A 27,718-nucleotide genomic window follows, 5' to 3' on the forward strand; every position below is an offset into this window, starting at 1 on the left:
AAAAAAAAAAAAAAAAAAAAAAAAGAATTTCAATAGTCAAACTGTTGCCATAAAAAAATCAAACTTGGAAATAGAACTAAACATGTTATTAACAGAATGGGCTTGAGAGAGCAAGAGAATTCTTTTGGAGTAAAGTTATCCAAAGTCTATGTGTTCTCCTTTGACACATAAATCTATTATCAAGCTAGTCTTGGACTGTTTTTTGGACAGAAATTGGGTAAGTTTTGCAAAAGACAGGCACAAAGCCTGGCTGTGGACGACACCCTGAGGGTCAGAACATTCATTACAGCATTGGCGTCTTCAGAAATTTGAAAGCATAGCAATGTTGCTGGATAAAATTGGCATTTTCATACGGGCAGGGTAACCTTTTTGGAAGCCTTCATGTTGCTTAAGAGTGGCCTGCTGTGGGACATAGATATGGGTTTCTGGCTTGTTGCAAATTACTTGTAAGGTCCGGTTTTTGCTAGGAGATTCTATTTCGATCCATTACTAAATATATTTGCAACCTGAGGCCCACCATCAGTGGATGTACTGCAGAACACACTAGTCCAGCTGATGAGGTACTGTGGGACCATGGTATATGGGCAGTTCTCATGGGCTTATTCCTGATTTTGGGGGGTGTGCTTATTGTTTACAAGCACAGAAGATGGCCTCAGCTCTGCAGCTTCTTTGGCTATCTCTGTACTGCATGGCATCCCCTAGGCCTACAGATGTGGTGGGACACTAAAGCAATGGCTTCTGGAATTCTACTAAGCTTGCTCCCACTGTTCACTCATCTTTCCATTGCTCTCCACCACCACGCCCAAGACAGCCAACCTTGTTGGTCAGAACTACTTCCCTTGTTAGAGAAAGAAGGAAAATAATTTTCTTGCATAGAAACACAGATGATTCCACAGTGGACTTTCCATTAGCCCACTTTTACTAGTTATACCACTAAGGATAATGCTGCCCATTATTATATCCAATTTTCCAGACTCTGTGACATTTAGGGTTTTCCATTGCAATTCACCTTTAATAAGCAGGAGAGTAAATGGAAAGGATTATATAAGATTTATTCCCATTTAAAGATTGTACTTAAGTCAGGGCCACAGAGTCCTTAAAACGTAGGTCACAGTAATTGAGGCCAGTCAATGCCTGGGTGCCAGCTGGTGGGGCCACACCATTCAGTGAAGCAACCAAATTCAGATGCTGGGGGCAAACACAGAAATGGACAGAGGGGCTGAATGCCAGAGGAATGGAATGAGCACCCTCACAGCTAGCTCTGTCATCACTGTGGATTCTCAATGTGACATTGCTCTCATTGGTATTAGCCAAAAAGAAAAAAAAATGGGAAAACACTAATATTAAACAAATGTTATAAGAACAAATTTATAAAGTGAGACTGGTAAAGCCTTGGAGAGTTTTTTAAAAATGAATTTTCTATTTTCAAACAAACTTAAAGAAACAAAAGTTATTAATAAATGGCAATGACAAAAGTATGAACAGCAATGATAATAAAAGTTAAGTGTTTTAAATTTTTAATCAGGCTCATTTTATCTGGACATGTCCCTAGAAGACCGTGTGAATTCTCTCTCCTTATTAAAAGATGGACAATTCATTCAGATGTCTCTTTTCCTGTGACTCAAATGCAGTTTCCTATGAAGACACATCATAAAAGTTTGCAAACAGCTGTGGCCTGGAGGTTGCAGAAACAACCATACTCCCTGGGACAAGGAAACACATTGAGCTAGGTCCTCAGTGCTGTGAGGGAAAGTTTAAAAAAAAAAAAAAAAAAAAAAAAGCCATGGTTCCTTCCCTCAGATTGCTTACAACTTATTTAGGGAGTGAAAAGTCAGTATTAGTTAAAATTAACTTGGTGCTAAATTTTGTGGCTGTAAGCAGAGGAGGAAGGAAGGGTCAGACAATGAGCCTTGACTGGGAGAAGGTCTCGAGCTTTGGCTGAGTGCTGAGTGCCGAAGGATTTGGGTGGACAAAGACTGGAGAAGGTGGAGCCTGCAGGTGGGGGTTGCTGCACTCCCTACCCTCCCTGGTTGCAGGTCTGTGTGTACTCTCTCAGTTCCTCTCCCTTCTGGCCTTTTACACATGCTGTTCCTCCAACCAGAAGGCCCTTCTCTCCCTGCACTGGAAGAGTTTGTCCTTTGGATCTCAGCCAAATAGTTACTTCTCTTTGGAATTCTGCCCTGATGCCCTAGCCTGGGTTAAATCTTCTGGCTCTATGCTCCCAGAGAACTCTGAACTCCCCCTCATACCATCTACCACAAGGAGCTGTAATTTAGTGATCTTTTCTGACCACTCCAGTGTACACTCCACAAGGGCAGGGATCTCGCCTTGTTTATGCTAAATCCCCACTGCCTAGCCTGGTGCCTGCCGGAGAGCGGGAGCTCAAGATGTATTAACTGGATGAAAGGAGTTTCTGTCCTAGACACAGTGTTGGTGGTAAAGTGGGAGGCAGCGAGAGGTGGAATCAGGGAGAGCATGAGGTGATCTGGGAGCACAGCATCCTGTGCAGGAGAGCAGGCCCGTGTGAGAAGACATCAGTGGGTATGTCATCTTGGGCAGGATATAAAAATGGAAAGGTACTGGGAGGTGGGAAGAGGTAGGAGGACAGGAGGGGAAGGGGTTGGGTGGCAAGGATTAACTCTGCCTTCTCCTCAAGAGATAAGGCCCAGTCTGGATGCTTATCCTCCTCTCCTGGCCTGGGGTGAGGACTCACGGAGAGCCAGGCAGTGTCAAGCTGGCGGGTTTCCAGTCTTGCCACTTCCACCAACACTCTTTGTGACCTTGAAAAGAGCAGGGATCTTATCTGAGCCTCATCTTTCCTATATCAAAAAGAGGATAAAGTAAGGAGGTGATGGGGAACAGAGGAGACAATGGACCTGGGAGGGCTCAGGGATCTCTCCAGACCACCTTTCCAGACCTCAGCTTTGGTGCCTCTAAAATAAAGGGTCTGGGATTATGAGGAACTGCCAGTCCAACTCTGTGACTGAGGGTCAGGTTGAGTTGGGGTAGTCATGGAGATGCTGAACGAAGATGGGTGGGTGTGGATGTTTTATAGCAGGCTGGTTCTTCCCCACACTGTTCAAAAGCCTATCTCCTAGGTCAGATTTTGCCATGTATAATCTAACCCAGTACTTTCTGGCCAGAACAGAACTTCCCACCAGCCTGGATTCTGATGATTCTCAATGGAGGCTTATCACAGAGATGCTGAATGTCCCTCGAGATGATCTTTTCCGGTGCCATCAGCTGGAGGAGCAGGCCCACAGAAGCCAAGTGGCTAGACATGATCATCATGCTTAGAAAAAGTAGCAAACCTCCTAAAATATTATACACTTGGGTAAAATTCTGACCCTAGAGCTAAGCCCTACCTCCCTCAATCCTGATTTTGTTTGGAAGGGAGAAAATGAGGTCAGAGAATTTGAACAGGGTTGCTTTATTCCCTTCCCTGTCTTGTTCAGCCTTAGCATTTACTTCTCCTCTGTTTGCTATTTGCAACCTGATTCCAGGACTTGACCTTCTGTTGTTGCAGCTGTTTGGGAGATGAGACAATCTGAAGTTGAAAGTCCTACAAGTTGAAATTGAAAGAAGCTACAAAATGATGATGATGATGACGACGGTGATGATAAGGAGGAGGAGGAATGTGTGTGAATGTGAGTGTGTAATGCTTGGGGAAAAAGGGGGATGAGATTGTGGGGATTGGAAGAGACAGAGAGGGAGGGGGAAAGAGAGAGGGAGAGGAAGATAGCTCAACCACAGCAATTGCTTTCATACGTATTGACTCAGAGACACTTCCTACCATGCAAGAAGGAAGTTGGCGAAAAAAATCCCAAGATGGTATGTTTTGCAGCATCAACTTTGGGTTTAACATCTCTGAAAAAAGTTAACTTTGCAGGTCTTGGGTACAGTTGGTTTTTGCTGTGGACAGAGAGTGTTTTGAACTTTTTCTTCCTTAAATTCAGCAAACTAAGCCAAGAATTCTAAGTACTCATGTCCCCCTCCAATGAGACAGCAAAGGAGAGGCTTCCAAGGGTGAGAAGTGAATGAATACTACAGAGAATTCAAACATCCAGGGAAGATGCTGTGCCAGAATAAATCACACCCTCTAGGAACATTTCCTATAATTTGCTCTTTTTTCTTCCTTTTCTTAAAATGATCTATTTCTTACAAAATTTATAAAAGGTCAGGAGACTTCCCCTCCAGAACTGTTGGGACCTTATACCTGGTGTCAGATAGGAATTCTGAAGATGTCCATTTATTCAACGTAAAGAGCTAATGTAAACGTAATTGTTTATTGTGCAAGAAAAACGACTTTCATGTAAGACTTCAATATGTAGATAACTTGGTTCTTTTGGTCATTGCTGGTTTGAACATAAAATAATTCTGAGAAAAAGCTTTTCCTACAGGTTAAGAGGTAACTAAGATTTTCTGAAATCAATGGCAGTTTTTTCAGGGGGAAGGAAGGGAAGAAAATAAACTCCCATCTTTTCAAATTATATATACCTATCATTTTATTTAATCCTGAGACATTCACTCTGGAATGTGGAGAAGTGCTGCCAGTACAGGAGCAATGGGGTTCCCAAGGTGTAGCTGTTTCCAGGAGCTCCAGTTTCAGCTGCTCCACTCCTCCAGCTGCATCACAGGGAGAACAGAGCCCATCACTTCCCACAGGGATGTCCTCACTTCCTGCCATCTCACTCATACCTGGGCTCTGCAACCCATGTCACTAAGGAGGACTGGCACTTCCTCCTAAGCTCTCCAACCCCTTCTCCTAAGAGTTTCTGCAGTCTAACAGTGAGTTCTTGTCTTCAACCCCTTCCTCTACTGGATCTCTGCCATATGTACTTAATCATGCTCAAGTCTTACTAAGACGAAGAACTCTTTCCAACTCTAGATCTCCTCCAGCTACTGCCTTGGCTCTCCCTCCCATTATCTGTTAAGCTTTGCTTCCATCCCCATCATCCCACAGAGCTCGGGTCACTAAGGGCACCATAACCTCCTTATTGCTAGTCTTACTAGATGACTGCTCTCAGTTTGCATCTTAATTTCCCATCATTTGACACCCCACCCTCTTCCATAATGTATTATCTTCCCTTGGCTTCCATGACCCCAGACTTTCCCCTCGCAACTTCTCTTTCCCTTGGCTGGTCCTTCCTAGTTGTCTTCTTGCTCTATTTCTTTTCTCCACCCTGACTTAAAGGACGTGACCCTCAGGGTTCAGTAATTCACTTATTTCTCTTCTCTCTACCCCTCCCCCTGGTTTCCTCTCTAGTCACACTGGTCTTAACTGCCATGGCCAGTGACTCTCAAATCTTTGCCTCCAGCCCAGAACTCTCACTGGAGCAAAACTTCCCCCTGACTAGGGTGAGGCATGCGAGGTGTTGAGGGCACAAAATTTAAGGAGGCATGTACTTGCAGGTCCTTGCTTTCACACAACCCTGACAGTGAGCAACCCATAGAGTTCCTGCTCTAGATGCCTTCATGCTTCCCCCCGGGCTCGACCTGCTGCAGGTCCTTTTTGCTTGGATGTCCCACAGGCACTGCCAACTCCACAAGTCAAAAAGCGACGTCCTCATCTTCCCTCCCAAAGCTCTCCTCATCCTGGTGAATGGCAGGCAGCACAGTCAGCAATGTCGCTTGGGCCAAATCCTGGAGGTCCTCCTTCACACCGTCCACCCTCTCCTCCTCCATACCCAGGCAGTTACCAAATCTGTGATTATTTGCTCAACATCTTGTGAATCCAGGCTGTCTTCCTCGCCCACCACTCTGCGCTTCAAGCTGCCAGCCTCTCTCACTGTAACTGTGTCCACATTGCAACTAGTGTGACCTTTCTAAAATGCACATCTGATCACGCCTTTGCTTAAAACTCTTGCAGTAAGTCTCCACTGTCCTCAGGGTGGAGTCCAGCCTCCTCAGGCTGGCAGACCAGGCTCCCATGGCCGGCAACCCAGGTTCCTCTTCACCACAGTCCCTCTTCTCACTGCCTCTCACTCTGTCCTCCTCTGTACCCTGCTCCTTCTGTCTCCCCGAAGGAGCCACAGTCTCACCTGCAGATCTGTAAGCAAGATTCCCTGTCACTAGAATATTCTCTCCCCCCAACTCCATTCCCCCTTCTTGTCTCAGCTTAAATGTCCATTCAAGAAGGCATTTGGACTCCAAGGCTGGTGAGACACCCTTCCTGGGTATAGCTCCCACATCTCGTGCGCTCAGCTCCATCACAGAGCCTTTCACATCAGGCAGTGCTTGCGGGCTTCCTGTTTGTCCCTGTTCCTCGAAGGCAGGGACAGGGCTCATTCATTCATCTTGAATACCAAGCACCAATACAGTGCTCATTGGCTCCTAGAAGACGTCTAACAAGTATCTGTTGAATGCATGAAGGAGTTCAGGAATCCCTAGTGTTGCCTTTCAAGTCTGAAAGTCCTGAATTCAAGCCCCAGACCTCCTTACCAGCTGTATGTCCTTGGAAAATTTAATTTTCCCTGAGCATCAATTTCTGTTCTTTAAAGTGGAGATCATCATTACCTCAAGTTATCATGAGAGGGTTTATGCTTCTGTAAGCATTTGCAGTTCATACAGTGTGTGACACTCTCTTTTGCACACATACATACATGAACTCCTGGAAGCCAGAATGTAGTACTCTGCTAATGGATATCCCTAGTGCCCAGCCCAGAAATGGATTCTTGGTGGGAGTGCAATTGGTGTCTTTGTTGAGGGAAAGCAGCCATGGCAGGCCTTAGAAATTGGCAGTGAACAGGGAAAAGAAAAAAAGGAAAGGGATTAGAAGAAAGAGGGAATGCAGGAAATGTGAAGGACAGAGAAGACAGGAGAGAGAATGCAAGAGTGCAGACACTTTCTCTGAGGCCTGTTTATGCTACAGGAGGCTCACCTGCTTTAGAAGGACTGGGCAGAGGATGACCTCTCTCTCGGGGGATGACCTGCCCAGGCTATTCTCGCCTCTGCGACAGTGGGGAGACATGGTGCCCATGTGACTAGCCTCATGCCCTTATTGGAAACAGCTGGGGAGGCTTTCACAACCTCTGAGGCTTGACTTCAGATGAGTTTCAAACATTGTTTATGTACATTTATGTGTGTGTTTCCCTAGGTCTCTTCTGGTTACAAGGAGATCCAGGCTTGCAAAACAAGCTCTGAGTGAGCTTTAGTATTTTGTTCTTGCAGATAGTAATGGAATGTACCAGCCTCCTGATGCCAGATCTGAAAACAGATGACATCCAAACCCAGTGGGTCCTCCGGGAGCACGTGCAGTGGGGTGGAGTTCAATTTGGAGTAAAAGTGCCTAGAGATGGGTCAGGCTGGTCGGTAGATGATTGAATTCCATCCAGGGAAGACATATGAGGCTGAGTTCTATTTTCTCTTTTCCATCTTCTTTACTCAAGCAGTAACAATGATATGGCAGCCTCAGTCTAGGTTAACCATCTTCCTGATAGGAAAGGGACTGTGAAAAGCACGTGAAGAGTGTGATCAGCCTATCTTACTCTTAGGGTTTCTGAAGGAATGTGGAGAGTTGCCTTGAAATTGTTTCAAAAAGGAAAGAGAAGATGCTGCCCTGAGTGAAAAAGAGGGAACTGGACCAGCTCACTGCTTCTCAACCCTGGTGCCCATTAGAATCACCCGGGGAGCGTTTATGATTCCCAGGTGATTCTGTGAGTGCCCAGACCTCATCCCAGAACAAGTAAACAGCACCTTTAGGGTAGGACCTTTAAGCTCTCCAGGTGATAACAATGTGCGAACAGATGGAAAACCGCTGCAGTCCATGCTCTGATCTCTGAATTCCCCTGCGTTTCTGTGTTTGAAATTAGTAATCTAGGAACAGAACGTGTGAAGGTGGGAAGGATTTCTTTACAACTCACTGAGCCTTAGTATTTAGATTTAAGGTAGACTAGTTATTCCCCAGTTGTGTCAATAGGTCCTCTAAGGAGAAATACAGAAAAGGGGTGACTTGGTGGTCAAATCAGTATAGAAATATTGCTTAGGACCCCAAACTCGCAGGGTGAGAGGTACTTTGAAGTTTGTTTAGTTCCTTATCTTACTGTTTCTCAAAGTGTAATCCCCAGACCAGCAGCATCAGCGTCACCTGGGAGTTTGTCAGAAACGCTAATTCCCAGGCTCCACCCCAGGACTTCTGAATCAGAAACTCCCAGCGTGGTTTCAGCAAGCTGTGCTTTAACAAATCTTCTAGGTGATTCTGATGCTCAAGGTTGAGAACCATTGATCTGCTACAGGGATCCCCTATGTCCTGGCCTAGTGGTTAATTTGTCTTATCCGTGTTAGTTACCTGGAACATTCGTCTCTGGGGCAGCCCGTTGCATTGTTGAAACTTGCATCCCTCAATTCTTTCTGATGAATTTCACTGTTGTTTCTACCTGTGGGGCTAGCTCTGTTCAATGGGATGGCCCAGAGTAAATCCAAGTCACTTTCTATTAATACATCCACTTCGAGGTATTTAAGATAATTTTCTAGGACTTCTCATTTAATATAACATATGGCCCATAGCTTCCAAAGGAACCTTTCCCAAACCTACACTAAAATACTCAGGAAGAAACAGAAAAGGTGACAATTCACATTCCACATTACCACCAAAAACAGATGGAGGGGTAGAAGTGTAGAAGAAAATTTTGTGAGAATTTATGTTCTCTTGAAGTAGGGGAGGCTGCTCTAAATTTGAAACCAAAGGCAGGAATTATAAATATTTATAGATTTGACTGTAAAATTGTAGAAAACTTCAATATATTTTTAAAAAGTTAAAAGGTAAATGGCAAACTAGAAAAAACTTTGGACATATATTACACGGTTAGATTTTAAATGTCATAAGGATTAATAAGTACTACATACTTAATGCAAGCACAGGACCTGATACATAGTAGGCTTTCAAAACATTTGATTAATGTATGAATGAAGATGGGTTAAGAAAATTATCACAGGAAACTGACACTAAAATATCCAGTGGAAAAATGAGCCAAGTCAAACCAATGGACAAATGAGAAAATAAACATTTAAAAAACTGTTCTACCTCAATAATAATAAAAAATACAAGTTAAATGAGCACCTGTCAATCAAATAGGTAAGTTAATAATATTGGGGAGCCTCTGAGGAGATGGACGTTCCATAGAAGCTAATGTGAGGGTTAATTTGTACAATCTTTTGAAGGGCAATTCTTTGGCAATTTGTATCAAAGCTTTAAAAATGTGCACACTATTTGATCCAGTAGAAAGCTGGACCTTTTATTCTAAGGAAACATTTGTGAATGTGCACAATGATTTGGCAATAAGGATACTGACTGCAGCTTCATTTATAATAATAGATACTTGAAAATCAATCTCCAAAAAGGGAAGATATGCAATGGAATATGACATGGTCATTAAAATGATATTATTCAAGGATATGTAGTGACATGGAAAGATTATTCCTTGACAATGGTGGCGTGATAAGAAACAGCTTACAAAGTGGGATGACACACCATATCATCAGGGACCAAGTAAGTTAAAAAAGCTCTCATGACCCCTTGAAGTGTTCTTTCCCAGAACATTCTAAATTCTTTCAACCATTTGCCCTTGAAAAGATGAGCAAATTTTCTGAACTCAAAGAGTGGCTAAGCTGTGTAGTAAGCCTTGGGGACCATCCTGGACCATCCTGGGACAGAGGTTCTAACTTCCAAACCTTCTCACCTAGGCTCTGTCACATGTGTTCTGCTTTGGCGATGCCCTCTTTCAAGCATTAGTGTGGTCAGCAACTTTTTGTATTTACAAGACACCTCGGGAACAATGAACAATATGACCAAGCTAGGTTCACTCAGTAGAGAGGATAGGAAGGGCATTCCAAGCAGAGAAACCTAGCAAAGGTACGGAGACACAAAATGTCCTGGCATGTTCAGGGTGTGCCCAGCAATTAATTCCATGTGCTCAGAGCCTATTTGGAGGTGATGAGGGAATCTGGGGTAAGTAGTGTACGAAATGGAAAGGCATACCTTTCTAAATCAAGCTAAGGATTCTGGGTTTTCCCACAGTTTTTGCAAGTCTGAAGTGGAGGCATGGTGTGTTGAGGTTTGGTTTTACAAGGAGCACTGTGGTGGCTACCTACTGGGAGCAGGGGACACCATGTGCTTAGTAAACTTTAACAATCTTAGAATCAGATGTGCTACTGGTTTGCTATTTAGGTGGTTTCCTTTGGCACTTTCTCTTTTATGTTGGCTCAAGCATTTCCTGGTGGGCTCCAAGGAACAATGGGACCATGAGCCCACCATAGGCAAAGAGAAGGAGATGGATGATGGCAGATGGAAAACATGCGTGTTCCCTGCTGCCATCCCTGACCTGGGGCTTGGATGGCTCTGAAGAGGTGGGTGCCAATCCCAGGGAAGGGCGGTGGCTCTGGGCTCTGGCTCCCTGAGCTCCTGCTCTGTGCTGAGCTGGAGGCCTTTCAGTAGCCTCAGAGGCTCTGTTGGTGGGCTTGTGTCTGCATCTGGAGGGCTGGGGTGGAGTAGCTGGGGGGAGGATGAAGGAGACAGGAACTGAGGAGGAAAATGTGCCAGGTTTCTGTGAGGTCAACATGTGTTTGAAGCAACTTAGAACGTAACCGAGAATGCAATTAGGTGATTTTTGTTTTTGTTTTGTTTTAAAGAAAAAATTCAGAACCTGTGACTCTTGTTCATGAGCACATGCCTGGATGGAGTCATTTTGAGTTTATGGAAAATGTGGTCAGCTCCATAAATCAGTGCTGAAGAATTCTTATAGACTCACCACCATGCCTCTCTAGTGAGTCTCCTAAGGTTATGCAAAACAAAACAGAAGCAGCATGTAGACAAAGCTACAGTATTGCCCTCTGCCTCCCCTGGAATTCTTTCTTGAGTAGCCATAGGCAGCTCTGAATTCTGGTTCTTACTTCATCTGTGACCTTTCTTGCGTAACTCCATGTGTACATCCTGTGGTTGTTGCCATGGCAACAAGGACACAATTTTCTGTATCTATTTCTCTCCTGTATCTTATTTTAGCAAGACTTCCATAAAGAAAGGGCACTTAAAAGTAAACAATCATAATTTGTGACAGTGTTGAGAGTATGTTCAAAGGTATCCAAATTCTTAAGCTTCTTATATCTTAAATCTATTACATTGCATGGCTGGAGAATAAAAGTTCAAGGTGGTATTATGTCTCTCAAAAACATATGGAACATCTTCAGGTGTTAATACAAACTTTCATTCGGAATTGGTAAATAAGAGATTCAATTTAGGTGTGATTCATTAGAGAAAGTTCCATTTATTTTCATTCCATTGTTCTTGGATTTACATAACTAGCCTTTTGCTCCCAAACAGCATTGATTCTTCTGTCTTATAAATGATAATATTTCTTTCTATCCAGCCTCTTTCCTATAACCCTCCCACTTCTTAGGTTGACCCAGTTTATGAATTGGCTTCTGCCAAACTGGTCAGTGGAAAATGGAAAGTTAACATATTTTAGTGGAGATGTTTTTCAACTGCTCTGAAAAAAAAAATGGGGTCATACACTGTATCAGCATCTTCTGTCACAAAAAATAGTACTGCTGAAACAGTTTAGGGATCTTATTATTATTTTTTCTTAATCTGTTAGAGGAGTCTCATGCATGCTAAAAAAATTTCTTCATTTTCCATAGAAAGCAGATGTATACTTTATAAGACCAAACACCTCCCAGAGTACTAGCTTTATGGCCTGTGCTTGTTTCTCCTAACTGAAGAGTTTGTATTTAAAATTTCGTATAGAAATTTGGTCTTGTTGATTGTCACAGACAAAAGCTCAAATTCCATATGCAATGAGGGCCAAGTCAGCCCAGCATTTATATGAGGTGGTTTCACATTTTTACTTGCATGCCGTCCTAGTCACAACAGGAACAGCTAATTGGGTAGTGGCTCACATAAACTATGAAACTTTAGACCAAATCTCCTCAGCTACAAACCACCCACTGTCACCAGGTGCAAGGGGAGGAGGTAGCAGGGGCTGTCTATCGGGCTCTGCTCTAGTGTTAGCTGTGCCATGCTGGACAGTCAGGAAAGCAAACACACCAACTGCAATATGGCTTGAAGTTCTGCATCAACCATCCCCAGACAGCAGAACAGCACAAAGGAAATAACCATAAGGATATCTGTCATCGATTGAGCATTTCTTTTTTTTTTTTTTTTGAGACGGAGTCTTGCTCTGTCACCAGGCTGGAGTGCAGGGGTGCAATCTCGGCTCACTGCAAGCTCTGCCTCCCGGGTTCAAGTGATTCTCCTGCCTCAGCCTCCCGAGTAGCTGAGACTACAGTGCCCACCACCACGCCCAGTTAAGTTTTGTATTTTTAGTAGAGACGGGGTTTCACCATGTTGGCCAGGATGGTCTTGATCTCTTGATCTTGTGATCCATCCGCCTCGGCTTCCCAAAGTGCTGGGATTACCGGTGTGAGCCACCACACTCAGCCCGAGCATTTCTTTCTTAACAAAAAAATTTTATTTTTTGAGACACAGTCTCATTCTGTTGCCCAGGCTGGAGTGCAATGGTGTGATCTCAGCTCACTGCAACTTCCAACTACCGGGTTCAAGCAATTCTCCTGCTTCAGTCTCCTGAGTAGCTGGGATTACAGGCATGTGCCACCACACCTAGCTAATTTTTGTATTGTTAGTAGAGATGGGGTTTAACCACATTGACCAGGTTGGTCTAGAACTCCTGACCTCAAGTGATCTACCTGCCTTGGCCTCCCAAAGTGCTGGGATTACAGGTGTGAGCTACTACACCCATCCCGATTGAGTATTTCCATATGTTCAACAGGGAGCCAATGCTTTGCAAACATTACCTTCTCCAATCAGCCACAGTAGGAAGAAGTCCATGCCATTTACTTTATAAGGATGAAGTTCAAAGAGGTCAGGTGATTTGCCTGGAGCTTTCTAGCCAGGAAGGAAGGGGGTTCAAACCCAAGTCTGCTTGATTTGAAAGGAGTTCTAAATGAGATACTTTTTTTTTTTTTGAGACGGAGTCTCGCTCTGTCACCCAGGCTGGAGTGCAGTGGCCAGATCTCAGCTCGCTGCAAGCTCCGCCTCCCGGGTTTATGCCATTCTCCTGCCTCAGCCTCCCAAGTAGCTGGGACTACAGGCGCCCGCCACCTCGCCCGGCTAGCTTTTGTATTTTTTAGCAGAGACGGGGTTTCACTGTGTTAGCCAGGATGGTCTCGAACTCCTGACCTCGTGATCCACCCGTCTTGGCCTCCCAAAGTGCTGGGATTACAGGCTTGAGCCACCACGCCCGGCCCTTAAATGAGATACTTTTATTTTGCTTTTGGATTAATGTGCCTGATTCCCAAAGAAGTGGATGGAAGATGCAGGTTGCTGGTAGTTGAGGGAAAACTTCGTCCTGAGTTGTGATCTGTAAAACTTGCAGAAGAGAGACTAGCTCTTACATGAAGAAATAGTGATAGTGTTGTTTCGGCAGAACTGAAGTTATTTCCAGTGTAAGTTACTTGTTACTTACTATTTGAAACAGAACAAGCTATTCACCTTCTCTTGTTTTTCAGAGAATGCAATTAGGTGATTTTTGTTTTTGTTTGTTTTTCTTTCTTCATTTACAAAATGAAGCCATGGGCTGGATGGTTTCTAAGGTCTCCGCTGGCTCTACCTTTCAGGACTGCTCTTGACTAGAGATATTCCAAGCTTAGCCTTGACAATGCTAAGACAAATCCTCACCTGGGGTGAAAGGTCCCTCTGTGGTCCTGGGCCAGCTGGGCCCAACACCTGCTGGGAAGATGGTAGGCATTTTCCGTGGCCCCTTCCTTGCCCTCACCCCATCCTTGCAGCGCTGGTACTCTGTGGTACACCACTGGCTTGTGTGGCCAGTGGCCAGCAGAGCTCCCTCCTGAAACTGCCCCAAGTAGGGGCCAGTCCTGTTTTATTCTCTCACTGTGCCTATACATTGAGAAGCTCAAATTCTAGGAAGTTAAACCCAACAGATCAGTGTCAAATCCTTTACAGAAAAGCAAATCGAAACTCAAGATCTTGTAATAACCAACATTTTGAAAAGTGATGTCTGATTTGTTGCAATATGAAATAATAGCTGGATTTGTATATCTGGAGTTATTCTAGCTCTGTTTTGGAATCCAAAGTTATTCTAGCTCTACAAAGATGGACAGAGAAAAAGAATGTGTGTGTGTGTGTGTGTGTGTGTGTGTGTGAGACAGAGAGCGAGAGACCATTCATGAATTAATGAGTCCTACCGTGTCTCCTGGCTGTGGACGCATCACAGACACACGATCATATCCTTTCCTCAGTAGGACCCACAAGGCATCGAGTTTTCCCTGAAATAGAACAAATGCACCAAGATTACATATGAAATCAGACCTGTGGCTAGCCACCGTAGGCACACACAACTTTCCGTGCTTCTTCAGTCATGTGAACAACACAACACTGTCAATATGGTCATGATGGGATTAGTGACTTTGCAGTCCCTTAATTCAAAACTGGAGCTTCATGAATGGAGGAGAAGAGACACACAGAAGACTCTGATGCTTGTGAAGGACGCACCCTGAGGTCTGAGTGCAGCCCCAAGTTTGCAAACGTAACTTCATTCAAGCTTTGGGCTTTTGTCTTTATCACATTTCTGGGCATATCCTCATACCACAAGTCAATCTTTCCAAATTTCACTAAAGTTTTTTTCTTCCCACTTGGTGCCCAGAGCTCATTAGTAAAGACACTAATGACAAATTCTGGAAAATTACTAAATGTTAAGTGTGGACAGGGCAAGACCAATTAAAGGCCCCTGGAATGCACATCCCTGGCTGTCTGCTAGGCTCACTCAGTAGCTGTAACTTGCTCAGAAGCCTGGGCTCGAGAGACAAATTACCAAGCATTACAGATGACAAAAACCACAGTCCCTTTGGGGTTGTATGTAACTGGCTGAAACGGAGAAGAGTGAGTATGTCAGCACCAAGGTTTTCACAACTGATGACCAACACCCCTCCAGGTGACTCTTATTTATATTCCCTGGAACCTATGAATATGTTACCTTACATGGCAGAAAGGAGTTTGCAGATGTGATTAAGGTAAGGATGTGGAGATGGGGAGAGTATCCTGGACTATCCGGTGGGCTCAGTTTAACTACATGGGTCCTTCCTAGAGGACCCACGGTGGTTTTTGGCAGGAGGTTCAAATCCAGAGAAGGAGATGTGTGGATAGAAGCAGAGTCACAGTGATTAGGTGTGAGACGGACTCAACCCAATGTTGCTGACTGTGGAAATGGAGGGTGGCCATAAACCAGTAGGTGTGGGCAGCCTCTAGCATCTATAAAAGACAAGGAAATTCTCCTCTAGAGTCTCCGAAAGGAAAATAGCTCTGCCAACCCCTTGATTTTAGTCTAGTGAGACCCGTTTGGGGCTTATGACATCTGAAACTGTAAGATAATAGATTTGTGTTGATTAAACCTTTAAGTTTGTGGTAATTCATCACGGCGACAAGAGGAAACTAATACAGTCCTTCTCACTCCCTGACATATTCTATGTTAATTTGCTGATTGTCTGTGCCCCCTGGAATGCCAGCTCCATGAAAGCAGGGGTGTTGATGGTTTTGCTCACTTCTGTCTGCCTAGCCCTTAGGACAACATCTGGTGCTCAATATATGTTTGTTGCATGAATGAATGATTCTAAGTGGTAGGTGCTTCCATGAGTGTCCTCTAATTGGATTGTCCCAGCAGTCCCAGAGGGCTGTGGAGAGGAAATGGAGGGTCAAAGAGAGATCAGGTAACTTGCCCAAAGGCAGATGGTTTATAAACCGGAGAGTTGAGATTGGAACCCATGTCTGTCTAATTCCAAATCACATATGCTTTCTATTACACCAACTGCAGATTCTTCCTCACGCAGATCTTTTGGTGAGAGAGCTTTAATTTAGATCCTTTAGAACATAGGGCTTCTGAGCTGTGAGTTGCAACCCTTTATGCCCTCATGAAATCAATTTTGTATGGGACCAGAACTTTTAAGAAATAGAAGAGAAAATATTAATTGCACATGGTGAAGACAAGTATTGTTTTGTGAAAAATTTGTTTCAGTTAAATGTGTATGGGTGTATGTATGACTGTGTGTGCACACATGTGTGGGCATAAACTGGGCCAAAATGTAAAATGTATTTCCTACCCAAGCCTTAGGAACATTGAAAATTCTGATCTTGCAGGGGTCTTTGAATGACAGTGCTGGGAAGGCTGGAGGAGTATACAGAGTTTAAGTTCCTGGACACAAAGCATTTATATAGGGGCAGTGTTAAGAATCATCTCAAAGATTTCATGTTCTGAAATGATTTTCTGGTGGGTTATATACACATATAAAATTGTGTTCTTTAATCTTTATAAACTGTTGTTTGAGTTCTTGTGGGTTAAACTTTGTCTTGCCAACTGTAGTGTTTCTCATCTATTTTGGCAAGGAATTTACAAAAGCCTTGAAAAATATTTTGAAATGATTTTAGAATGCTGGATAGAAATGCTGCTGTGTGCAGCATGATTTTCTGTATTAAGCTGTTTCAATCACCAGCTAAATGTTTTCCTGTAAGGTTCTTTTGAATAAGCATTTATATTTCAGGATATAACCAGGTGGGTTTCCTGGATGAATACCTCTTTTTTCTTTCCCCTTTTTTTCAGAAGGAGAGGGCTCCCAGCATTTGGCTTTGTAAATCAGCCCACCCACAGAGCTGTGTGTGCTAATCACTCAACTCTGTGACAGACGAGCAATGAGACTGGGCAGAAAGAAGAACACTGGGCTGTTGAAGAAACACATTAATTAACTCAGCAGAAATTTAAAGTTACATGCATAGCAAAAGAGCAGAAACCACCTAGATGTATAATACCAGCAGAATGAGTAGAAAATGATGTTTCTTTGTGGCAACAGGTCACCCTACGGTGTAGTGTTTAAGCACAAAGTGACCGAAGCAAGGCTGCCCCAGTTTGTACTGTGGGTCTCCTTTTCACCAGCTCTATGGGTTAGATGAGTAGTTTCATCTCCCTAAGCCTTACTTTTCTCATATTTAAAGTGGAGATAATAACACCGTCTACTCTACAGACTTGCTGTAAGACTTAAAATTAAATATTGAAGTTAGGTACTTGTCTCATAGAAAGTATTCATTAAATGTTACCTATGATCATAGTAAAGTCATTAAAATGATCATTTGGGAGGCTCTGTAGAAAGATGGAAAAGAATGTAATACCGAGTGTAGGAATCCAATAATTTGAACTTTGTAAGCAGGCATCTGTCCATCTTCTATTCTGTGCTCCTCCAAGCCTATTTTCCTCTTACCCCCAAGCCACGGTTTTTATTCCTTCTGCCCCACTCACTCTGCCCAAATTGCTCTTGCTAAGGCCACCCATGGCATCCCCACTGCCAAACGCCTTGACACTCATTTCACTTGGTTCTTTGGGGAGATCTGCTGTGCTGGGCCTCTCCTCTGCACATTCTCCCTCAGCCTCTGTGCCATCAGCTTCTACCTGCTCCCTCTGACCTCTCTGCCTGCACTTGACATGGTGGCCTTCATTTGGCACCTCTATTCTCATCTCCCAGCTGAGTGCTCTCATCTAGTCTCATGGGTCCAGCTTCCACCTATCTGCTGGCGACTCACAAATTCTATACTCAGCCCAGTCCTCTCTTGAGCTCCAGATCTGGGTATCCATTTATCTATTAAATCTTAATTGTAATGTGGATGTATCGCAGGTATCGAAAACTCAAACATTACAAACTGAACTAACTCTTCTCCCCAAACCTGCTCCTCCTTTTGCACACCCTGCCTTGATTCATGGCACCAGCAATCTATCCAGATGGGCATGCTGGGTACCAGGAATCATTCTAACTTCCCTTCTCTCTGCCACCTGCTCATGTCCAACATCAACCGTGTCTCGTGAATGTTCTCTCTGTAGCAGCTCTGCTGCTGCCTCTTCCCATCCACCCCTGACCCACCACCTCCACAGCTCCTGCCTGGGCCCAGGCCCTCACCATCTGTTACTCATTCTGTGAAGTTTCCTGACTGGCCTTTCATCTCCAGGGTTCCTGTCCTCTCTCCTATTGATTAATAAAGAAATTTATTGCGAGCCCAAATGGATGCACTGCAGTCAATAAAAGGAACCACGAAACATTTTACTAGCAGTGTGAATTTGGGCAAGTTACCTAACCTCTCTGTGCTCTGGTTTTCCATTTGTAGTTTCTACTGATCTGGGTATCTATTTACTAATGGATAAGTAGTTTCTACTTTCAAGGGCTGTTATAAATAATAAAGGCATTAGCGCATAGAAAGTGCTGCCCGACTTGCAGGGTGTGCTTGTTCCGCGTGAGTTGTTGTCATTGGGATCTTCTGGCCAAGGTGAGATTAGCTAGTTCCAGGTGTATCCTCAGCATTCTGAGTTCTGATTGTCCCACAAATGAACCTAAAATCTCCAGTCTGCAGCATAGAAAACAATCCAGGCAATCAATCAACACAACCTATAACCTCTTTCTACTCCTACAACAGGTAGCTTTTATGCAGGAGCTTTAGAAAAACAGTATTTGCAAGCAAGAAGTAAGCTTTAGAAAAAACAGTGTTAACAACCAAAATGAGAATAAAAAATAACTCTCAAAAGTCAACGAGCACTGCACGACAAAGGCTCTTGGAGCCTTGATTTTTCTGAATGTAGGCAGAAGTCTGTCATTTACAGATGGTAGTAGTGAGCTCGTTAATAACAACATTTTGGAGCTAGATGTGCCACAGAAGAGTTTTCTAAACAGTCTCTGGGCTTCACCCAAAGTCTTAGAGGATGCTTCTGAGTTGCTGCCACTTTATCTGTCTCAGACTTGGATGTCTGTCATGCACAAGCCTCTCCATAGCACGTACTTAAGACACTGGTCCTCACTCCCCGGCAAAATGCCCAACTGCTTCTGCGAAGCTAAGACAAAGATTTCTCCACAAGCCTCAAGCCCTCTGGCAGACTGTATTAGCTGACATTTATAAATAGCTTTCTTTCATTTGAAGTTGACAAATTTTGACTATAAAATGAGAAATTTACCAATTCCATGCTCCCAAACTGTATCTTAGCCACAGAAAATACCTTTCAATTCACACAGGCAAAGTGGAAGTTCTATGTAAACTCTAGCTTTGGTTTCTTTCTAAACAATAAGACTGTGCTGGGAATGATTATGCAGCCAGCATTCATGGCACTCTGGAGGTAGGGGGCCGGGCATGGTGGCGCATGCCTATAATCCCAACACTTTTGAGAGGCTGAGGTGGGACAATTACTTGAGACCAGCTTGGACAACATAGTAAGACCCCAATGTTTACAAAAAAAATTAAAAAAAGATTAGCTGGGTGTGATGGCTTATATCTATAGTCCCAGCTACTTGGGAGACTCGGGTGGGAGAATCCCTTGAACCTAGGAGTTTGATGCTACAGTGGGCTACATGATCGCACCACTGCACTACAGCCTGGGCGACAGAACAAGACCCTGTTTTCAAAATAAACAAAAAAACCAAAGCATCCTGGGTCATCAGCTTCTGTGGTGGGGTTTCCTCTATTTTTCTTTTCTTTTTTTTTTGCCAGGCAGCAGTTGTATCTTTTCTTCTGGTTTGTCTGCCTTAGCCAGCTGGAAGATAGTCAGAGATTGAGAATTCTGAGAGTAGTTCAACTTATAAGGCCACCATAAACTGACACCTGACTTTTTACACTTTGAAATACATGGGAGGCCAGGTGTGATGGCTTACGCCTGTAATCCTAGCACTATGGGCAGCCAAGGTGGTTGGATCAAGAGGTCAAGAAATTGAGACCATCCTGGCCAACACGGTGAAACCCCGTATGCACTAAAAAAATACAAAAATTAGCTGGGCGTGGTGGTACATGCCTGTAGACCTAGCTACTTGGGAGGCTGAGGCAGGAGAATCACCTGAACCTGGGAGATGAGGGTTGTAGTGAGCCGAGATCATGCCACTGCACTCCAGCCTGGCGACAGAGTGAGACTCTGTCTCAAAAAACAAACAAACAAACAAAAAAAAGCCTGGGCACGGTGGCTCACACCTGTAATCCCAGCACTTGGGGAGGCTGAGGCGGGCAGATCACAAGGTCAGAAGATTGAGACCATCCTGGCTAACACAGTGAAATCCCGTCTCTACTAAAAATACAAAAAAATTAGCTGGGCGTGGTGATGGGCGCCTCTACTCCCAACTACTCGGGAGGCTGAGGCAGGAGAATGGCGTGAACCTGGGAGGTGGAGCTTGCAGTGAGCCGAGATCGTGCCACTGCACTCCAGCCCGGGCGACAGTGCAAGACTCCGTCTCAAAAAAATAAAAATAAAAATAACAGAAATACATGGTAAATAGCATGACCCACGCTTTCCCTCAAAGGAAAAAAATTAATGGATTTAATGGATAATGTCGGAAACTTTCCCTACACACAGACACACACACACTCATGCGTGTGTGCGTGCCATGTACAGGGTAATTTTTGTTGCACTTTTATTTTCTTCTTTTGGTTTTTAAGAAAAGTTTGCCCATATAGCTGGGCATGACTTCACTTGTCTAAAATGGTCAGCCCCAGTTTAATGAGAAGCACGGGGTATTGTAAATCCGGGGGTGAAAACCAAGCAAAGGAAAATGCAGGCTAAATATCAGGGAAAATTTCCCGATCATGAGTCTGGAATGAGGAAGAGGGGAGGTGTGGTCGGTGTGGTTGGTGCCTTAAATTAGATGGGGAGATGGTGGGTGGAGAAGAGCCTACTGTGGACTTCTTCCCTCTGTGTGTTCTCTCTGGGTTTGCTTGGCAAATGTGCTCACCTGCTTCTCAAAAACTCCATTTCATGGAAAGCAATGAGTCTAATGCAATGCAATTCAATAAGTATATGATTCTGGCTCCTTACACTGGGGAGCCAGGAGTCTTTCCAATACCTGCTGAGAGTTTTGTGTGAGTTGGAGCTGTTCTCCTTGCTTATAGTGGAGGTAGAAGGCAGGCAGCAAGTGGACGGGTCACTCTCCCCGACCTGCCGGGCCCCATCCATTCTCTGCCTGCCTTCGCCATGCCTTGGAAGCCTGTCTCTGGATCACCTAGCTGCCCTTTGGTCTTAGTCTGTAAAGAGCCAAGGATTTGCAGGGCAAGAGGCAACATTATATAGGTACTTATATAACCATTTAAAAATGTAAAAACTATTCTTTGTTTGCAGATCATATAAAAACAGGTAGGGTGGGGTGGATTTAGATTGTCAACTAAAGAAACAGTTCCTGTTGAGTAGTCTCTTTGCACGGCTGCAGCTCTTCCTGGAACCCAGTAACACCATTTTCCCACGTGCCCTTCAGGTGTAACAGCTCTCGTTGTTGCCAGCCCCTGGGTGCCTCACCATAGCCTGGGGATTCCCTTCACTCTGCCCACACCTCTGTTAGCTCAACTCTTTTCAGTGTGCTTTCTGTTTCCTTTCAGGACCACTGCGAATTCAGGGAGAGAGTTCAGGAAAGGGAAACAGAGTTCATGGCACCACATAAGGCTAAATGTTTTGTCCAAGGCTGAGCAAATGTCCTTAGGCATTGTGGCTAGCATGGGACTCACTGCGGATCATACATCATGTAAAGCAGGATGAACCCTGACATTCTGGAAGCAAGCCTGCCTTACTTCTGGACAGACAGCACACATGATTACTTTTGAATTTCTTTCTGTGTTTCTATCTTCCTTGTTGCACCTAAAACAACCTCTTTTTCTCTTCTCTCCTCAGAGAGATGGCATGAAGAATGTCACTTTCTGGACAGAGTGTGCCAAAACGGTCTGTGTGGTTTGACTGGCAGGATGCTCTGGGGAGTGGTTTCATAATTACTGTTCATGCCTCAGCTCTTTACTAAGGGATGAGCCAGGTACGACACTGTTTACTGGGGATTCAAAGCGTGGCTGGTGTGTGCAGGGGGTCAAATCTGGTGGAGAGAAGGCTCATAAACATGAGTAACCACACCAATGGCTGTGTGTGCATTTCCTCTACAGTAGAAGGAGCTGAGTAAGCATTGGCATTGGCTGTTGCACCAGGCAAAAGGAGGATTCATGCTGTGCACATCCTAACGAGGGAGTCCAGCCGAGGAGCTCTTCAAGTCCACCGGCATCCTAGGTCATTTCCATCTGGCCTTTTAGTTGACTCCTAAGACACTCAGATTCCCGACCACTTAACATTAATTCAGCAGTTGTGTTTGTGGTAAAAATGGACCCAGTGTGAACATCAATGGGGCTCTCCTTGCTGAGATGCCTGAAAAATCACTGCAGTGCAATCACAGCCTCTTTTGCCTATTTTAACAATCCAGTCACCACAGTTCCTGCCCTCCAAGAACTTCCTATGGAATGCTGGCTGGAACCTTTGGTGACAACTACTTCTTCTTCATTTTTTTTTTCTTTTTTTATTTGAGATGGAGTCTCACCCTGTTGCCCAGGCTGGAGTGCAATGGTGCAATCTCAGCTCACTGCAACCTCTGCCTCCTGGGTTCAAACGATTCTCCTGCCTCAGCCTCTGGAGTAGCTGGGATTACAGGCATCCGCCACCACGCAGCTAATTTTTGTATTTTTAGTAGAGATGGGGTTTCACCATGTTGGCCAGGGCTGGTCTTGAACTCCTGACCTTGTGATCCAGCCTCTTCGGCCTTCCAAAGTGCTGAGATTACAGGCATGAGCCACTGAGCCCAGCTGGTGACAACTTCTTAACTCAGCTTGTTAAAACCCAGATGGCTAAGCCCCACTTCCAGAGGTTTTGATTTAGTAGATCTTAGGTGGGGCCCAAGAATGTCCATATCTAACAATTCTTGGGTGATGCTGATGCCAGGGACCACCTTTGAGAGCCAGTGCTTTACTACAGAGACTACAGAGACTAAGAGGAAGCTCAGGAGTCAGGACCGATGAAGTGACAATTGGGGCAACAGAGGCCTATCGCTCAGGGAGTCTGGAAGTGAAATTAGAAAAGGGAGGCATTGTGAACAAAAGGAGTTTCACTTAATGGGAAAAGATGGGCGAGTGCTGAGAGCCAGTGTGCTTTTGGAGGCCTTTTGTGAGATTCTGAGTCACTGGGCCTGGAAATCTGTGTTTTTTAAAGCACTCTCAGGTGATTCTGACACTCAGCTGGGTTTGAAAGCCTCTGTATATTCAACATCCTACAGTGCCTGGTACACAGTAGCTGCACAATGAATACTTACTGAATTGATACTAATTCCAAGTGGGTGTTGGGAATGTTTTTAGATTTCTAAATGTATTGGCCCATATACTTATTTATCTCATCAAATTCAGTCCTAAACTGCCAGTCAATAGAGGAATAATATGCTCTCAAGTAGAAACTGGAGTTTTCAAACAGAATTAATGTTCTCTCAGTGTCCTAGATTACAGAAACAAAAACCTGGCTGTAACCAAAGATGTGGCATTAGTCACAAGGTACAGATTCCTGAGAATGGCATAACAGAAAATCCCCGTTCTTCTTCATGGCTGAGAATCTGCTTGGCTCCTTCCTGTCTGCACACACATGCACGCCACTGCATGTTCTTCATTAGAAAATAATTAGAAGCAAACAGCTGTTAGTCAAGCGAGCTGCATTTTGCCCACATCTTTTCAGAGTTCAATCCATTACCCCAGGGGGCAGGCTTGTCCTAAAAAAAGAATCTCACTGCTTTAAACATGGCAAAACAAAATAGAAATGCGTGGCAATTCAGGTGAGCTTGAGCTAGCTCAGCTGAGGAAAGGTGACCATCAATAACGTTTCGCTACGCTGCCTGCAATGGTACTTCTTTTGATTTTGTTGGAGAAGTCCTGCTCCAAAATTAGCAAATTAACTCAGCAAATGATGAAAATAATCTTTGTTGCTATTGGAAGTGGGTAAGGCTGTGTATGTGTGTGTGTGCGTGTGTGTGTGCGTGTGTGTGTGTATGGATGGTGATGGGAGCTGGCTCTATTGAGTCTTTGACTTGAGGTTTTGGAGTTGGCTCAGTTCTGTTTGCAGCATGAAACTGGAGTCTGTAGCCCTGAGTTGGGGACCTTGGGTTCCAGACCTCAGCAGAACAAGGACTTTGCCTATCTTAGTATAAAATCAGAGAGTGGGAACAGATTATGTCCAGATCTTTTCAACTATAATTTTCCAGTGCTCTTTGATAAGTGGCATACTGCAGATGTGTATGGGCACGGCTAAAGAGTGAAGGTGTTAATTCAATCATGTGAATTCAAAGCCATTTGGACCAAGAGGAATAGAAAAGAGGCCTTCAGGCTGGGCATGGTGGCCCATGCCTGTAATCTTAGCATTTCAGGAGGCCAAGGTGGACAGACTGCTTTAGCTCAGGAGTGCAAGACAGGCCTGGGCAACATGGCGAAACCCCGTCTCTCAAAAAAAAAAAAAAAAAAAAAAAACAATTAGCTGGGTGTGGTGGTGTGCCTGTAGTCCCAGCTACCTGGGAGGGTGGCTTGAGCCTGGGAGGTCGAGGCTGCAGTGAGCAGAGATCACACAACTGCACTACAGCCTGGGTGATAGAGTGAGAACCTGTCTCAAAAAATAAATAAAATAAAGTAAAATAAAATAAAATAAAATAAAATAAAAAAGAGGTCTTTAGGAAGCATTTACTGCCTCTTATGGCTTACACTTCCCAATAACCAAAGAGGATTTTAAGCTCTGGAGGTGTGGGGGAAAGACAGATGGTGGAGAAAAAAGATTTGTTCACAACCAGGAAGAGTGAGTCCTAGATCCATGGCCACTGAGATTTGCTGGTGGGCCCCGACACACTGGCAGGAGGCTCAAATAAAAGGGAATGGGCTTATGTTATGGCAAAAGGAGTAGAGATTAGCATCAAGGAGAATGCTGCCATTTTTCTTAGACAGTAGATTGTCTACTAAGTGAAGTTATGAGATGTTATGGAAATTTATAGTCACTCTCTGGGGTTACTACCCAAGTTACTTGACTCATAGTCCATGCTTTTTCCACTACTTTGCCATGGCGATTTTTTTTTTTTTTTAATATGGAACACTTCATGAATTTGCATGTCATCCTTGCCCAGGGGTCATGCTAATCTTCTGTATATTGTTCCAATTTTAGTATATGTGTTGCAGAAGTGAGCACCATGGTGATTTTTAAAAAGCCTAGTTTTCAACCCAGATTATGTAGAAATTGATAGTAATTACTTGTACTTCAAGTCCATAATTTTAGATAATTGTTCCCCTGTGATAAGCTGGATTTTAGGTTAGGATTTTATTACTTGGAAAGATTCTGATTCTTCACTATGTAAGTGTTTTATCAGGACTGATGATAGATTTTTGAGTAGAGAGACACACCTTGATTGGAGAGTACCACTTGCGTGGGGAAGAAGGCCGACGCATATTGTTGTTGAGATTTCGTGGCTCAGGGAATTCATATTCCTGCTCTGGCATCTTGACTCTTGCATTCTTTGCCTTTTCCAACTTAGCACCTTCTTCTGTGGAGCCCTTTTCTCCCCAACGAACCTAAAATAAATAAAATACAATGAAACAAAATGACAAAATATGCTGCCCCTTGAGAATGAGAATGACAAATACATGCATGAGTTGCAATGTGAATGCTACCCAACCCTGGATTCCTTTGGGTTTTGAGGACCAGGGAGGAGGGAAACTGTGGAAAAAGAGAAAAGGGGAGAATCGAAGGAGCAGAGAGTGTGAACCACATGGATGGATATTTAGGGAGGAATTGTCCAGGCAGCGGGGACAGTACACGCACAGACCTTGCAGGTACAGCTATGAACTTTGGATTTTAATTCAGTGAGAAAAGAAATCACGAGGAAGTTTGAGCTGATGTGTTCCCTGCTCTGACTCACAGTGGGCAAGACATGGGAGCGCACAGTGAAAAGGCTGTCCCTCCTATCTCTCCATCTGTCTGCCTTAGAGTCCATATCCCCAACAGACCTCAAGCAGGTTTGCAGCAATTTCCTTTGGGTTTCTGACATTGAGCGGTCAGTGTGGTCTACGGCCATACCGCCCTGAGCATGCCTGATATCTAGAGGCTAAGCAGGGTCAGGCCTGGCTGGTACCTGGATGGGAATAGTCAGCACATAGATAAGTGTATATTAAACTGTCCTCTTACCTCCATTCTTTTAATGCCTCCAACGCCTCTCCCGCCATAATAAGAGGCATCTACCGTTGGCCACTTTTTCTTAGGCAGACCATCATCATCTTCTTCCTGCAGAGAAATTGTGGCACATGAAGGAAGCAAAACAGCACTGCTGTGTGGACCTGCCTACTATGGCTGAGTGATTAGGAGTAGAGCTTGTAGAGTCAGACTGCCTAGAGTACAATCCCAGTGCTACTGTTTGCTGGGATCTTGGGCCAAGCACTGAAACCACCTAAGCTTGTTTTCCTTATCTATAGAGTGGGAATGTAAGCAGTGCTACCTGGTAAGTTTGTGGTACAGTCCTGTTCTCTTGTTCTTTTCTACAGCTCTACTCCTTTGTGGGAACCGCATCTAACCCCACCTACATGCTGATGACTTGTGAATTTATATCTTCAGCCCTGATGCCTCTGAACTCCAACTACTCACTTGACATTCACATTATTTGGGGACTAAAAAAGATCTCAACAATACCACCGCAGAGATATCCTGATTTCCCTACCCTAAACGTGCTCCTCCTGTAGTCTTCCCCACTGCCTGGAAGTCACTCTCTCTTCTTTACTGCCTTTCCCCCACTTGTCCCAACTTGCCAGCTAGTTCTGTTGCTACTACTTAAAGATCTAAAATCTGTTGACTTCTCCACCCCAACCACCACCCTGGGCCCACGCCCCCAGGCACTTGCTCCTGGACACTGTGGTAGCTTCCCAACTGGCCTCCTGCTGCCCTTAGACTCACCTATGATCTGTTCTCCACAAAGCAGCAGGGTAAGTGCAAATGCCAGCCCTGCCCTGTGTGTTCTGGCCGTTGCTCACCTTTCTGGCCTTCTTCCTTATCATGCGCCCCCCCTCCTCCTGAGCTCCAGCCTGCCTGCCCTCCAGCCTGCCTGCCCTCTCTCAAATACTCTGGGCAAATTCCTGTCTTGGGGCCTGTGCACAGTGTCCCCTTGTCCCCTTGTCCAGGAAAGCACTTTCCCTACCCCATCTTCTGATGGATGGATTTTCATATCACTCCTCAGAGAAGCCTCCCCTGGAAATTTCTTCTAAAGTAGTCAGTCTGTCCATCCCATCAATCTGTTTTATTTTTAGTTAAGCATCTCATCATGGCTTGATATTTACTTAATATCTGTCTCTCCACACTAGAACGTACGTTCCACAGAGGCTTTTGTCATGCTTACAATTGTATTCCCAGTTTTTAGAACAGCACTACATAGTATGTGGTGGGTGCCCAAGAATTATCTGTTGAATTTACAAATAAGTTAAATGAGATGACTCAAATAAAGAAGTTAATTTAGTGTCTGCAACTTAGCTCAGTGACAAGAAGTTAGTGTTTATATTTTTTAAGATGAAGAAAGAAGACAAGAGGAACTTGTAACTTTATGGATGGAAAAAAGGGAGGAGATGTAGCGACTGCTCTTCATCTTGGCACTGTAATTATTCTTGTTGTGGGGAGAAAAATATCACCGTTTACAGTCATGGATGGATTATAAGGAAGTGGCATGATTTCTCTTCTGGGTAGAGAAAGAAAGCTGGAAAAGGGGTTGATAAAGCAGAGGAATGAACAAAAGAGGGAGAAATTGCTCACAATGCCGAAGCCTGCTTCTCACAGCCTTGTTTTGGTGGCATTTGGGTGAAGTTCTATGCAGGGTACCACTGCGTGGGATAGGGTAC

The 27,718-nt window shown here is 44.3% G+C and overlaps 1 protein-coding gene across 1 annotated transcript in view; it reads right to left on the reverse strand.

The window, feature by feature from the left end:
- Positions 1-27,718, reverse strand: part of ANTXR1 (ANTXR cell adhesion molecule 1) — a 250,777-nt gene that overhangs the window by 44,389 nt on the left and 178,670 nt on the right. Inside the window, exons 15-17 of the mRNA XM_017853768.1 lie at positions 26,028-26,123; positions 25,247-25,414; positions 14,215-14,295 (exon numbers count right to left, since the gene is read on the reverse strand). Of these exons, the coding sequence (XP_017709257.1) occupies positions 14,215-14,295; positions 25,247-25,414; positions 26,028-26,123 (345 nt within the window). The remainder of the gene's footprint in view (positions 1-14,214; positions 14,296-25,246; positions 25,415-26,027; positions 26,124-27,718) is intronic.

This window comes from Rhinopithecus bieti, unplaced genomic scaffold (assembly GCF_001698545.2).
Source record: "Rhinopithecus bieti isolate Rb0 unplaced genomic scaffold, ASM169854v2 scaffold_36315, whole genome shotgun sequence".
NCBI lineage: Eukaryota > Metazoa > Chordata > Mammalia > Primates > Cercopithecidae > Rhinopithecus > Rhinopithecus bieti.